The sequence below is a fragment of the Berghia stephanieae genome, chromosome 2 (assembly GCF_034508935.2).
Source record: "Berghia stephanieae isolate SIO BIC M18660-M18661 chromosome 2, UCSD_Bste_1.3, whole genome shotgun sequence".
Taxonomy (NCBI): domain Eukaryota; kingdom Metazoa; phylum Mollusca; class Gastropoda; order Nudibranchia; family Aeolidiidae; genus Berghia; species Berghia stephanieae.
The window spans coordinates 57,656,848-57,673,074 of NC_088361.1; the positions used below are offsets into that span (position 1 = coordinate 57,656,848).

General features: G+C 36.5%; 2 protein-coding genes across 3 annotated transcripts in view; both read right to left on the reverse strand.

Moving 5' to 3' along the window:
* The window catches only part of LOC144965208 (threonine synthase-like 2), a 46,325-nt gene extending 44,604 nt beyond the window's left edge, over positions 1–1,721 (reverse strand). Inside the window, exon 1 of one of the 2 annotated variants that reach the window (XM_078900301.1) lies at positions 1,587–1,721. The gene's annotated coding sequence lies outside the window, so the exon portion shown is untranslated. The remainder of the gene's footprint in view (positions 1–1,586) is intronic. The other variant, XM_078900303.1, reaches the window with a different exon arrangement.
* A 3,286-nt stretch (positions 1,722–5,007) lies between these two features.
* Positions 5,008–16,221, reverse strand: LOC144965210 (uncharacterized). The gene is made up of 3 exons (XM_078900305.1): positions 16,093–16,221; positions 10,874–11,245; positions 5,008–5,198 (listed from the first exon to the last, which is right to left on the reverse strand). Exons 1-3 carry the CDS (start codon positions 16,099–16,101, stop codon positions 5,067–5,069), a joined length of 513 nt encoding a protein of 170 aa, XP_078756431.1. The 5' UTR covers positions 16,102–16,221; the 3' UTR covers positions 5,008–5,066.
* Positions 16,222–16,227: the final 6 nt, after the last annotated feature.

A 16,227-nucleotide genomic window follows, 5' to 3' on the forward strand; every position in this document is an offset into this window, starting at 1 on the left:
ATTGGCGTGCACTTCCCTGAGTCCCCGGTTCATTGCCCATTGCTGCCCACTTCCCATAACTTTCGACGAGTTCGGTAGGTTTCGAAAAAGAGAAGTACACTTCTGGGCTCACTGTCCACTGGTATCGTTCTCTCGTGGTTCCAAGTTCAATCCCCATTGGTGCTCACTTCCTATAGTGTCACGTTAATTTTCCTCTGGTACCCAAATCCCATAGTCCGGCTTCAATTCACACTGGTATCCATCTCCCATAGTCCCAGGTTCACTCCCCACTGGTGTGCACCACTCTGAGTCTCCGGTTCATTGCCCATTGCTGCTCACTTCCCATAACTGTTGACGATTTCGGTAGGTTTCGAAAAAGAGAAGTACCCTTTTGGGCTCAATATCCATTGGTATCTACCTCTCGTAGTCCCAGGTTGAATTCCCATTCGTGCCCACTTCCTATAGTGTCAGGTTCACTCCCCACTGGTGTGTACTTCCCTGAGTCCCATGTTCATTCCCCATTGCAGCCCACCTCCTACACTCTCAAGTTTCCTCTCCTCTGGTACCAAATTCCCATTGTCCGGCTTCAATTCCCACAGGTATAAATCTCCCATAGTTCCAGGTTCATTTTCTTCTGATATTCTCTTCCCTTAGTCCCAGGTTCACTCCCCACTGGTGTACTCCCCTGAGTCCCCGGTTCACTCCCCACTGCTGCCCAATTCTCATAACTTTGGTCGGTTTCAGCGGGTTGGGTTTCGGAGGATTTAAGCGGGTTTCGTAAAAAAATAACCACCCTCCTTCTCCTATGATCCCAGGTCCACTCCCCACTGATGCCTACTTCCCATATTTTTGTCGAATTTCGTAAAAAAAAAAAAGTAATACCTCCCTAGTATTTCTTTTTTACGAAACCAACCGAAACCCATAGTCCCAGGTTCACTCCCCACTGCTGCCTACTTCCCATAACGTTGTCGGATATTGTCGGGTTTCAGCGGGTTTTTTACATGTCAGATTTTATGTCATGAATACACACACACACACACACACACATATATATATATATATATATATATATATATATATATATATATATATATATATATATATATAATATAGAGAGAGAGAGAGAGAGAGAGAGAGAGAGAGAGAGAGAGAGAGAGAGAGGGGGGGGGGGAGAGTCGTGCCTTAACACTAACACACGTTAGCAATTAGTATGTTAAACAAACATCTATATTGACAATTATTTAAGAGTGAGATGGTGAGAACGAGTGCACGAATATGAGCGAGTGAGACTAGTGAGAGATGTCTGCAAAAGAGAAACAGTGAGAGTGAGAGTTTGTGAGATATATATATAATATATATATATATATATATATATATATATATATATATATATATATATATATATATATATAAAATATAGAGAGAGAGAGAGAGAGAGAGAGAGAGAGAGAGAGAGAGAGAGAGAGAGAGAGTCGTGCCTTAACACAAGTTAGCAATTAGTATGGTAAACAAACATCTATATTGACAATTTAAGAAAGTTTTATTCATTGATACAGGGCAAAAAGAAAAGGAACATGAAGTTTATTCGTATTTTATTCACAACTTACCAAGAATGCACAGATAAATCCACTAAGTTGGGTAATAAGTGTCCCGAGTCAGAAGTGAAACACAATGCGTATCACGTGCTGATGTGTAGATCGTAGTCAGAAAGGGCAAAGCCGATAGGATAATATGACATCGATATTTATATAGAGAGAGATTCGCACACACACACACACACACACACACACACGCACACACACACACACACACACGATAGCAGGAAATTATGTCTAACCTGTTCCTTTGGTTAACATAATAATGAGGTCAATGAAAACTGCTTACATATTTTTGTCACTGTGTTCCACTTTTTATCTAACTGATTTACTGATTATGCCCATTTCATCTCAGTGAACGATAATTTGATGCCCTGTATAACACTAACACGGTGTACGTGCCAATTTTTTTACTTCTCAAGTGTTGAACGTCCACTTCCCCCCCCCCCCCCCCCCCCCCCCACACACACACAAACCTCATCTTTTCACGTCAAATCGCAGTATCTAAAATAGCCCGGCACTATGTGCTATGGGGCTTGGAGAGATAACTTCATTCATTGACCTTTTGAAAAAGAGGGCCTTGAATAGATTCTATTAACTATGCGACTATGTGTATGACACCGGTTGGTCCATGGTTCGAGTCCCGCTTTGAGCGTCTTTGGGAGAGGCTCTTTATTTAGACTCTCTTACCGTCAATCAGCATTCATGACGGAGAGAGATAGAGAAAGTTGTTTTGTTTTGTTTTTTGTTTTTTTGTTTTTTTTTTGCAGTAGAATTGTACTATTAGTTGTATTTACTGAATTTGTGTCAACAAGAAAAAAAATAAATAAAAAATCATGGTTAGTGTTTGGTATCGTTTTAAAGGTCTGAAAATAAATCTTATTTTCATATAAATCATTCTCAACTATGATAAGTATGAAAAAAAATTAGAGTGAAGTGAAAACTGATAAAGATATAAGTATATATATATATATATATATATATATATATATATATATATATATATATATATATATATATATATATATATATATATATGGCCCCCCAGGAAAACGCGACCGATGGGGCCGCAGTGCTGTTTACAATCTGATATTGTCAGACAGGCGCAGGAGTCTTAGCACAACGTCTCTCCGAGATCTAGCTTGTCTGTGCTACAACAAAAAATTAAGTTTTGAATTTGCGTTGTAGTTCTTTAATTTTGAATTGGTTAAATGTAAATAAAGCAATGGAAAAATTTAGACAGCTATTTATTACTTTTTTCTTGTTTTGCATAATTTGTAATTTCCCTTACATAATTTGCCTTTTTCCCCCCGCATAATTTGCAATTTCTCCCGCATAATTTGGGATATATTTTTTTGCATTTTTCCGGGGGGCCAGATATATATCTATTAAACAAGTGTGCGGTTATTCTGTTTACAATTAAATGTTTCATTCGTTTTGGTATTATTATTATGACGTTTATTTTTATTATTATCATCATGATTATTATAATTATTATTACTATTATTATTGTTACTATCATTACTTATATATTTATCTATTCATTTAATATTAATAATACTTGTTATATATTCTCTTTTTGACTTTCTAGCCCTGGTCGTTGCCTTATTATGTACATTCTAACTTCCCCGCATAGGGTACCGACTCATCATTAATATTACAGGAAGGAAATCCCATCCTTACCTTTATATGGCAATTTTTAAAAAATATATTTTTATATATTTATATAATATATATTTTCATTGAGTTCCTCTATTCCATCATTAGTTCATTTATTTATTCATAAATTTATTTATTTATTTATCATTTACTTTTCTTTTTTTTAAATCCATTTATTTATCTTTTTATTTATTTACTAATTATTTTATTATTATTATTATTATTATTATTATTATTATTATTATTATTATTATTATTATTATTATATTATTATTATTTTTCTCATTCTATTATTTTTACACATATATGCCAAATATACTTATATATTAATATAATAATATACTTCTAATGATGAGGTTTAAGGCCCGTGCGATGACCCTTTACCAGAGGTAACGGCCCAGTAGATAGTGTCTGCTAATCTTTGAAAAATAATCTTTCCCTTTTAAACTGGGCTTTTAAGTCTTTTTATTTCTATATGTATTTTGGCCAATTGATCATTTATTTACGGGATTAGATTTTAATTCTGTTATTATTATTATTATTATTAGTAGTAGTAGTAGTAGTAGCAGTGGTGGTGGTGGTAGTGGTAGTAGTACCACTGATGTTATCATTATTATTATTGTTGTTAATATTATTATCATCATCATCCTCATTTTATCTATTTATTTATTTATTTATTATTTTAATCAGCATTCGCATCTCTGCTTCTATATTTAATTTTGACCAGCACCAAATTGTACAGTTACTAAATACTTCTATTATATTCTTATATTATATATCTTGACTATTTCAAAAAAATGATTCTGTGAAGAATTTCCAGCTAAGTTTTTTTTTTCTTTCTTTATTTTAGAATAATATAGTTTGTTTTGTGGTTTTTAAACTAGTATATTGTTTAATTATTTTTATTTAATTTACCATCTCCTCTATTTTAAATATAACTTTTAAACGCATCCTTCCACTCCCGTACTCCCACTTTCATTCTCTCTCTTTCTCTTTGTGTTTGTCTCTCTCTCTCTCTCCTTTAAAAAAAATATATCTTAATATTAACAGCGGATGTAGGGGACCTCTAATAACACTATTGCTGTCTAGTATTCTTCAATAACCCCCCCCCCCCCCCTTCCCCCCTACCTTATTCTTGATATATATATATATATATATATATATATATATATATATATATATATATATATATATATATATATATATATATATATATATTATATATATATATATATATATATATATATATATATATATATATATATATATATATATATATATATCAAGAATAAGGTATATATATATCAAGAGTAAGGTATATATATATAAGGTATATATATATATATATAGTTTTGATATCAATACGTCATCTCATTCTCTCTCTCTCTCTCTTTTCCACTGCACACGCACACACACATTTACAAATTTTCGCCTATATTATGATGACAATCTAATATAAATAGTATATATGTATTTTGTGTTTACTTGAGAAAAACAAGAGCACATACTAACATCCAAATGCCTCCCCACAGCAAATAAATCCAGCCAGGGCCCGGGCAAAATACATTGTTTTGAACCAGGACAAGGACAGAAAACCACAGATAATGGGATATTAAAAAGACTCTTTCCACATCCTGACATCAAGACGGGGGAGAGAGAGAGAGAGAGAGAGAGAGAGAGAGAGAGAGAGAGAGAGAGAGAGAGAGAGAGAGAGAGAGAGAGAGAGAGAGAGAGAGAGAGAGAGAGAAATATTTTTTAAAATTAAACAACTCTTAAATTATCTTTGATCTGTAGCATTTATTAATGAATATTTACAGTGCGTTATAGAAATATTTAATATTGCCGAAGTAATGGTTTTGGTTTCAGATCTTTCCAGGGATCCTCTAGCATACTAGGGTGAATGTAGTCATTGATGTTATCACTGCCTCCAGGATTCATATTGCGATCTCTTTGGGGAAAAGCTTTCTGTGAAAGAAACAAACAAACAAAGCCATATACATATTTATTACTGACATTGCGAACTATCAGCAAAAGTTGGTCTGAAAAGAAAGAAGAATACAAAATTGACTAACAATATCCCACTGTGAGGCAAAATAACAGCCAACTGTGGTCAACAGTGAAGTCTCAATCAACGCCATTGTTGCTGATGTAATGACATATGATGAGGAGACTGCACTATCATATTCAGTTTCCAGCCATGCCACCACCGCAGTTATCAGAACCCTATGCTGCTTTGCACAACAACATCACGAGAGCCCTGCCTTATTTGATACAGACATGTACTGTCCATAGAAGCATAATAAGCACTGCTTACCAAAGACTACCAAGTGCGCATTGCAGATGAAAGTAAGACGCACATCTACAAAATATTCCATAACTTTAAACAGAGACGCCAACTTTAAATTTGGCTCACAGGAGTTTCAGACACCACTCGTAGGAATTTCAATGCCAAAAAAGGAATTTCCACACACAAGAAAAAGGAATTGGAATGGTATTTGGCATCGTGTTTACATATTGTATAGTTCTAAAGAGATAACTGATTAGTATATTATGATACATAAACACATTGCCAAATACAATCCCAAAGTTTCCTTATTTCAAATGAAGTAAAGCGCCAAAACCTAATGGTAGAGATTGTAGTACTGGTGGTAGTGAGGATGAATGTGGCGTTGGTGGTTGTAGTAATAGTGGTAGTGATTATGAAGATGTGATAGTGGTTGTTGTTGTAGTAGTAGTGGTAGTGATGATGGTGGTTGAAGTAGTAGTGGTAGTGATGATGATGTGGTGGCGGTTGTAGTAGTATTAGTGGTAGTGATGATGATGTGGTGGTGGTTGTAGTAGTAGTCGTGGTAGTGATGATAATGTGATGGTGGTTGTAGTAATTGTGGTAATGATGATGTGGTGGTGGTGGTGGTGGTTGTAGTAGTATTGGTAGTGATGATGATGATGTTGTAGTGGTGTTTGTAGTAGTAGTAGTAGTAGTAGTAGTAGTAGTAGTAGTAGTTGTTGTTGTAGTGATGATGATGTGGTGGTGGTGATTGCAGTAGTAGTGGTAGTGATGACGATGTGGTCGTGGTGGTTGTAGTAGCAGTGGTAGTGATGATGATAATGTGGTGGTGGTTGTAGTATGAAGGTGAGGTGATGAATGCAGTCGTGGTGGTAGTGATGATGATGTGGTTGTAGTAGTAGTATTAGTGATGATGATGTGGTGGTGGTAGTTGTAGTATTAGTGGTAGTGATGATGATGTGGTGGTGGTTGTAGTAGTATTAGTGGTAGTGATGATGTGGTGGTGGTTGTAGTAGTAATAGTTGTGATGATGTGGTGGTGGTGTTGGTTGTAGTAGTAGTGGTATGGTAATGATGATGTTGTGGTGGTGGTTGTAGTAGTAGTAGTAGTGGTGATATGGTGTTAGTGGTTGTAGTATTAGTGGTAGTGGTTGTAGTAGTAGTAGCAGTGGTGATAGTAGTGGTGGTTGTAGTAGTAGTGGTAGTGATGTGGTAGTGGTGGTGTTTGCAGCAGTAGTGGTAGTGATGATGTAGTGGTGGTGGTTGTTGTAGTAGTAGTGGTAGTGATGATGATGTGGTGGTGGTGGTTGTAATAGTAGTGGTAGTGATGGTGATGTGGTGGTGGTTGTAGTAGTGGTAGTGATGATGATGTCGTGGTGGTAGTTGCAATAGTGACGGTAGCTGTGGTAGTGCTAGTGATGATGAAGCGGTGGTGGTGGTTGTAGTAGTAGTACTGATGATGATGTGGTGGTGGTGGTAGTAGTAGTACTGATGATGATGTGGTGGTGGTGGTTGAAGCAGTAGTGATGATGATGTGGTAGTGGTTGAAGCAGTAGTGGTAGTGATGATGGTTGTAATACTAGTGACAGTGATGATGATGTGGTGATTGGAAAAGAAGGGGGGGGGGGGGGGTATCCTTGAAAAAATTGACCTAACCGGAATTTGACGGAAGTTGCCCGAACCGGGAATTTTTTGCTCCAGACCGGAGTTATTTCCGGTGAAACCGGAGTTTTGGCATCAATGTTTAAAGCAAACACAGCCATAAATTTTAATGAAAAATCAGGAACAGTATCCTAACAGTCAAGGAAGAAGAAAAAGCACGGGATGCAGTTTTGATTGTGCTTATGCCCTTTCCCATTGGCTTATATCGTGTTGAAGGCCTGGTGTGACTTGAGGGAGAAACCTAATAAGCTAATAATAGAGACAAGCAGACAATAATACTGCCTCCCATCACCGCCATATGAGACAGGCCTATAGAGAGCCATGGGTGGAATTGACAACAATCTGAATAGCAATATTATAGGATGTGGTAAGCATTGCCAAAATTGCTTGCCTTCGGAGACAAGGAGAGTAACTAGTGCTGTCTCTGTTGCAAGTCTTCATTAGAGAAGTGAGAAGGTCAAGTTGTGTGTTTACATGTATTTATGAATGTGTGTGTGTAAGCGGTGTGTGTTGTGTTTTGTTTGAGTGTTTTATAAAGTTTTGATGTCATTTTAAATTATTGTGGATGTCTCGTCATTAGCGCCGACAGACCTAATGTTTAATTATTAATTGTGGAACATATGGACAGTGAATGTTAGACAAGCCTAACCTTATGACTTTGTTGATAATGTGAGAAACAAAATATGCTTGTCCAGGAAAAAAAAAACCCATTGCACAAGCCTGATTTGACGTCATAGCCAGTGCTGAGTACAGGGCATATAAAATGAATCTTGGCCCTCTGAAACAGACCACAATAACTGACTTTTTAAAGTCAAATTTGAAAGCCACCAAATCATTCAGAATTACTTTTCTTGTTTTCTCAAATTTTCAAGTCATCTCCCTTTCAGATTTTGGAAATCTCAGCATTTCACAACAGTCTCCATGATGTCAATATATCAGTCCTTGACGAGATGTGACTTTGGATCAAACTCCGTTTCAGATGATGTATAATGCTAGACATTTTTTAGACCAATATTATGTTTCTCTGTCACTTACTCTGTAAGAAAAGTGAAATACTATAAGAAGAAGCAGGATATTAGGAGTGTTTTTAATAGTAAAAATTAAGTTAGAAGTAGTAGCAGACTGTTTAACAATGACCAATGTATTAACATTATCATACTCAACATCACCATTATCATAATTACAATATACAGTCCACTCTGGGAAATCGCGACACCTTGGGATCAGCGAAAATGTTGCGTGTAACCAAAGTTTAATTCCCAGTCCATAATCGCAACATATTACATAAATATGGCAAACTCAAACCAGTTCCTGTAAACAATGTTCTTAGTCCACCACAGACTGAGAAAATTGATTGAAACAAGAACCATACAACAGCCCTGTATATATTTTTTCAAGCAAAAGCAGCTTTGATGCAAGTTGACATCTTATTCAGATTTGATTCACTCAACATTTGTAAGAGTCAAAGAGAATAGCCGTGATGAGAGACAATAAACCCTCACCAAACTCATTGGTCACAATGCACAGTTGTCAATCTCAAAACAGAGGATATCGGTCAGTCTCTCTTTACAACAATCATGGTCTCCTTGTAAAAACTATGCCCAGCCCCCTCACCTCCTATTTAATGGCCATAGATGACATCACAAATCCATACTGCAAAGTCCCGCCCTCTATTGTCTATAATAGAGTGATGACACACGAATGTAGCATTAAATCCCATCACTTTCGATGTTTCAACCTGTCACGATTTCTTCCATTATGAAATTTAATCATGATATTTTGTTTGATTGATTTCTTGAATTTACCACTTTTTGAGGGCGAAAATTTGTTGCAATTAACCAGTGACTTTTATATAGAATTAATTCTGTTTCTTGGGAAACGTTGCGATTAACCGAGTTATGACTATCCAGAGTGGACTGTAATATAATTGCTAAATAACTTTTTTTTTTAACTGGTGAAGAACCTGTTTGCAGGAAAAATAAAGGCTACTACGAACAGATACTCATCTATTTTAATTATTATAAGGGGGAAATTGACATAGATCGAGACGAATCTTTTGAGCCACCAACAATCAAAATCAGTCCAGTGACAAAGTCTGTCAGTAATTGTAAATGAATCTGGCAAAAGGGCAACCTGATGGCAATTCCCAACATCAAATAACTGATTATTATGCCCTAGCAGATTTTATAAATAATCATAGGAGTCAACGGGTGATAGAATTGCCCTTAAAGAAAAGTTTGCAAGTTAATTGTGTATGAATCTATAAAATGGTTATGCGCGGCTATGTTGTCTAGTGGTATGAAACTCGTTTTCAGATCGGAAGGTCCTGGGTTCGAGCCTTGCTTGGCACATAGTTGAGTCCTTGAAAAGCGCTCTTTACTTACATTCTCTTACCGTACTCAGGTGTAAATTGAGTACATGGCCGTTAACACTGTTGTCTCTGTCAAAAAAAATTTAAAAATTACAATAATTGTAATATCGCCTAACAGGCATTATGTCCTGTCCTACATGCTAAGTATTGCTGTTGGTCTGGGACCCCTTGTAATGCGCTTTGAGCATGTTTAGTGGATATTGCGCTATATAAAAGATCAAAAAAATAATTTAAAAAACCGCTCTGTGATTTTTAGATTTGCCAAAAATTCTGTGCTCGTTGACAAAAATTTAACATGGGTTGTACTGCACATTTTGAACCTCAACCTCATTTTAAAGTTGGGGGTCTCAATAGCTCAGATGGTAGAGCACTTGCTTCACATGCAAAGGAACCAAGGTCGATCCAGTGTACAGTCACGATTTTTTCTGACCCCCCCCTATCCACCCAGGAGTGAATAGGTAGCCGAGTCTGTTAGATTTGGCGGAAAGTATTTGGCAATAGACTAGCATCGTATCCAAAGAATAGCAAGCAATTGCTATTGTTCGTTTCACGCTATAGACACTGGAATAAACTCTGGCTCCACGGGCTAGGAAGGATTCCTACTTATTTTAAAATCCTCTGAGGTCAGCAAAAAAGGTAATTGACTCTTGTGAAAGGCAAGTCATAAGTCATGCAAGAGAATGAAAACGAAAAGGCAGTTTATCAGGAATGAAAACCAGAAAAAGCAGGAAGAAGAAAAAAAGAAGTCAGTAATGTCTTCTTTTCAAAAACAAGACTACAAAGGTAAGGAATTTTTAAAAATAAATAAAAGAGATAGACCTATAACCATAAAGTCAGGAACTATGATTGCCCAGTGATTGGAAGTCTTAGAATCTGGTATCTCGGAGTTATAGCGCTATATAAGTTTTCAGCATTATTATTATTATTATTTCTAAGGAAGTTTGGGAAGGAGAGCTGAAAAGTAGGCAAGTCACGAGTTAGAGAGAAAGAGGTCATTATGTGTGTTATGTTGAGAGGTGGAGCATATACACGGCCTTCTTTCCTCTTCTTCATAAAGTTACTGAGTCAAACCGATCCTTAAAGTCAGTTCAGTGTCAAAAAAAAAAAACAAGCATATCATTCTTACACTTTAAAGGAGAGACTGAATTACTTTCAAATCATCAGTCATCAGATTATCCACCTAGCTACACTTGGTTTCACCAAGAAGCCAGTCAGGGTTCTTCTTGGTATGGAGGGCAAGATTTAAAGATATGATGACCCCATTTGTATAAGATCAACAAGAGGGTGTAATAAAACAATAAACAAAAGTTATCATACTTACTCTGTGATAACTAAATCTATTGTTGCCTTGATGTCTAGGAGAAGGAGAAAACTCTTGTGAAGAATTGTGACAAGTGAATCTTGGAGTTGGAGCGCCACAATTGTTGTTGACAGGACTTGATTGATACCTAGGCCTTGGTTGGAAGTGTCTGGGACTATTGTAGTTGAAATTACCACCACTCGGAGAACAATTGCCGTGATTTGGAGCTCTGTAAGGGTGACTGTTACTGCGATTCAACTGCATTGGAAAACTGTCTCTGTCGGGACGAACAGCGCTGTGGTTAGGACTGTTTGTTCCAGATCTGGCACTGGACAATGGACTGCCCCACGAAGCATTAACAGGGGCTCCCCATGCCGGACTTGGAGAATTTTGCTGAAATAGAGAAATTGTCAATAAATCAACTTCAAATAGCTGTAATTTATAATTATTGCTGGTATTACTATTATTATTAACCATTATCATTGTTGGTGCTAATATATAATAGTTAAATATAGCATTATTATTACTGATAAACTTTGTCATGTCATCATTAATTATACTATACACTTTAAATAAAGCAAGACTCGTTACTATTAACTTTAAATTTAACCCTCTTAGGTTGGCCTTTCAAACCTCGCCCCATTGTTTGCAGTTGATAACTTCAATTGTCTAATGAAATAAAGGATTTATCATAAAGTGACTTCTAATTCGGAGTGTCTATTCGTATTTACAGTAAAAGTTTTTTTTAACTGAACCTATCAATAATCTCCAACCTCTTCTTAAGGTAAACGTACTAAGGATGTATAGTGAAATTAATTGTTATACTGCCAGCTTTTCCAGCTCCCCCCAAAAATGACAGCATAGCAAGATTTACTGTGTATGCCTATGGTAATGAAGTAGGCATGAGGTAGGCGCAAATAAAAAAAAAAGAAAAATAAAAGACCAATGTTTATGTAAGCAACCTGTTGGCCCTTTAACTTTACAGCATAACCTACACGCCTGCCTTGCCAGAGTGTGCACATCGTGCATATTCATTTATCACTCTCTCATAATGGATGTGACTGGTGAATCGTTAGTATCGTGGAAGGAATATTCTCCCTCTCTCATACACACAATTATACTTTTTTGTTGTTCTTGTTGCTTTTTAAATTTTTTTTTATGGGGGGTGGTGTACTTTTTAGGTAAAAATCACGCCTCCCCCCCCCTCCCACACACACACCAAAAAAAATGTCAGAAAAGAGATTGCAAGTTATCGGCCGGCTGCCCACACAAAATTTAATTTTGTATTATTTTTGAATTTACAGTGGAACCTCCCGATAATGACATGCCACGGGACCGAGTTTTTATGTCGTTATTTAGAGGTTTCCAAGATGGCGGACAAAGTGGGCGTGGTAAGGCCCGCGGGACCCGTTTTTATTAACATTGACAAAACAAACAAAACATTGTAGTGTATAGGGTTCTTGTGCGTGTGTCTGGATGAGACTTTTAGGTGATATGAACTGAGTACACTTATAGTGTGCTCCTGGAATCTACATCTGTTCCCTATTTAAACCATTCCCTTTTGTCTTACTTTTTCTTATGTCATTTCAATTGTAAATCTAGAATGTTTTTTACTATCCAATTTTCTTCCTTTTTACTGGCGCTGATATGACATAGATGTGTCACAAGCGCTGTAAAACCCTTTAAAACAAACAAAAACAGGTAATTCGGACACTGCGAGTTAGACAAAATTCCTCCAACTCTTCTCCTCCCACAAAAACACTACTACTACTACTGCTACTACTATTATTATTATTATTATTATTATTATTATTACTAATACTACTTCTACTACTACTATTATTATTATTATTACTACTACTACTACTTCTACTACTACTATTACTACTACTACTACTTCTACTACTACTATTACTACTACTAGTACTTCTACTACTACTATTACTACTACTACTACTTCTACTACTACTATTACTACTACTACTACTTCTACTACTACTATTACTACTACTACTACTTCTACTACTACTACTACTACTACTACTTCTATCACCACATAATATCACATTTTCCAAGATTTTGTGTTTACTTGCTTACACTTTCATTTATACCTTGGTTTTTATTACTGCATATCAGCCAAGATTCGTCCAAAAAAAAAGCGGCGCTCTCGTTGGTTTCAAAAGCTGCGTTCTCATTGGTTCAAGCAGGAATCGTTTTTATAAACTTTGAGTACTCATACTCAGTATTTTTAGTATCAGATATCTACGAAAACTGCCGAAAATCGCCAAAATGCTGTCGTTATTTGGAGGTTTTATCAAAAAGTGTGTCGTTATTTGGAGGTTTTTTTTTACTGAACTTAAACAGAAAAAAAATCGGGACCACCGGTCAATGTCGTTATCAGAAGGTTGTCGCTATTCGGAGGTTCCACTGTATATTTTGAGATTTTTGCGAGGTTAACCGAGTTTCTATTTATGGAACTGCTTCTTCGTGGCGGAGAGTAATTTTTGCTGTTGTTTGTTTTTAAAAATTTTATTTATTTATCTTGTAGTTATTGGTCTGTTTGGTGTTAGGCCTTGTAGCTAACATTATGATCACATCCCTACCCCCCCCCCCCCCCCCAATATGAAATTTATTTTTATACTCTTCTTTTTTAAATTCAATTTTGGCAAGATAGACCATGATTTTGGCCTCCCGAGTAAAGCTGTGTTTTCATTTATGGAATTGTTTCTTGTATTATTATCCAAGTGCCAACGGCTTCTTCTTTTTGATCTCCTATCATAGTCTCCCCTGCACCCAACATCTTTTGTTGTTTGTGCCCTCCCCCCACCAGTTTTCTCTTCGTATCTAAAGAGAGCTCCACATGCATTGTTATCTAACATTAAATTACACCGATTGATCTTCGTCTCCTCAGGCCTCATCCTACCATGTGTGGTGGGGCAGGGTCAGTGTCATTTAATATTAGATAATAGTGCATGTGGAGCTCTGTCCTAGATACGGAGAGAAAAATATAACGAAGTGGCAATTCGGACCAGAGTCTGAATTGCTTCCCGTGGCAATTCGGACTCCTGCCTAAATGCGCCTGCGCAATCACAGGAAGTGTCGAAAGTGGAAGCTGGCTCGAAGTGAAGCGTGGTAGGGAGGGGGGAAGCTGCTCATTCTCAGTTGTCAGTCGGTAGGAGGGCGAGTGAGCGAGCAAGACACGTTTTAGAACTCCCGAAGATGACTACCTTCAAATGCGGTGATCTATTATTCCCCTTTGTCTTACTTTTTCTTGGGTACTTTTTAATTGTAATTCTAGAACTTTTTGCTATCCAATTTCTCCATTTTTACTGGCGCTGATATGACCTAAATGTGTTGCAAGCGCCTTAAAAAACAAAACATAGATCTAAATATTCGTGGTCTTTGGGAGATTACAATTGTTGTCGCAATTGTTAACGTTAACAATCAATTTGCCCTCGCATAGAAAAAAGAGTGTCTTTGTGTAATGATTGGAAGATCTATTTGATTTGCTATGAGTGTGTTGCAAAAGATACATGCATGACATATCTACATTATATATTTTGCCATTTGCGGCCGCGAAAAAGTGCAGGGCATTTTTTTCTTCTTTTTTTTTTAACCCTATGTTTGTCGTTACCATGCCAATTTAGATTTTTCTCTGTCTTTTAAATACGACAACAAACAGGTATAGGGATATTGACCTTTTAATTTAAAAAAAAAAAAAAAATCATCACAGCAATGATTACTATCTATCTATATTCCCCTATATAAGAGTGTACAGGGTTATTAAGTCATTTATATCAAATCAAGTCATTTTCTGTTTTATTTTAAACATATATTTATTTATTTATTTATTTATTTATCTATTTATTTACTTATTTATTTATTTAATTATTCATTTTTTTTTCTCTTTTCTTTTCTTCCTTTTTTTATTTTATTTTATTTAAATAAATTTAAAAAAAAAAAAAAAATTTAATGTATTGTTTTTTTTGTGGGTTTTTTTATTTAAAAAAAACTTTTTTTTTCTTTTTTATTGAGCGTTTTATTTAGAAGGCAGTATAGGTCGGGCTTTGACAAAAAGCAGTATCTTATTTCTTTTTTAATTAAAAAAAAATATGCTGTTTTATTTCTAAATATAAAAATAGAGGCGATTCTTGGCGGCAAGCCATGCAATAGAGCCCCGCCACTGGGGTAGGGGCAGAGTACTGTCTAATACTATACTAATATTAATAGATAATACTGAACTAGGTGCCTATTAATAAAATACGCACTGGTTGAATACGGAGAGAAAATAATCAACTGGTAATGGGATTGGGGCATGGCGTACTAAAAGAGTATTATAGTGGAGCTATGGATTGGGGGGTAACCAGCGACTTCTCAAGTAGACGATGGGGGTAACCATTGACATCTCCACAACCCACAAATGACCGAGGCGCTGGACGCAGGGGAAAACATGGTGATTCGAGATCAAAGAGAAAAAGCCGCCGGCTCTTGGGTTGTGGAAATGGTTGTTGAGGGGGGGGGGTGTGTGATTATTCTGTTTTTAATGAATTAGAGATACTCATGAGTGTGTGTGTGTGTGTTTAGGAAGACCAATACGGTTTCTATAACTGCAAACGGAATAGTAACTGAAAGTTTCACAAATGATACTAATGATAAGTTCATCATTCGGGCACATTGCATTGCAGTATTCCGAATCGAAGAGCCATGGAGTTATTCAGACTCGACCCTGGTTAGCCACGGAGTTCTATTTAGTTTAGACTCGAGTCCGAATTGCCACGGGAAGCAATTCAGACTCGGGTCCGAATTGCCACGGGAAGCAATTCAGACTCGGGTCCGAATAGCCTTTTCCAAAATATAAACTGATGACGGGGGAAGGTGGTGGGGCTGAGGGGACTCCACCAAGGTGCTGGGCGCAGGGGAGACCATGATACAAGATCAAAGAGAAAAAGCCGCCGCACTTGGATGTTTTTAAAAAAAACTATTCTATTTTCTTCCTTTTTACTGGCACAGATGGGACCCACAGATGTGACCTAAATGTGTTGCAAGCGCCGTAAAACCCTTTTTTACTTTTACAAACAAAAGGTTTGTATTTGTAATTGTAAGCGTCGTAGTAATGCATTGTAGTAGTTAGTAGGCCTACTCTAGGAGTTAAGTTTTAACCCAAATTCGTTGTGAATATTGCAAGACATGTCTGCCAATAAGTTAAGTACGATAGACCTCATTGTTTTATAAATAAATACCTGGCTCATGGTGGTGAGGTATTTCTCAGAACATGAACAACGCTTGGCTTAAACTTCAAAACCTCAACACACTGCAGTACAAGAAGATCTTGTTGACACGATCCTTTTTTGTCTCTAGCGATTAAAGAGTTGAGA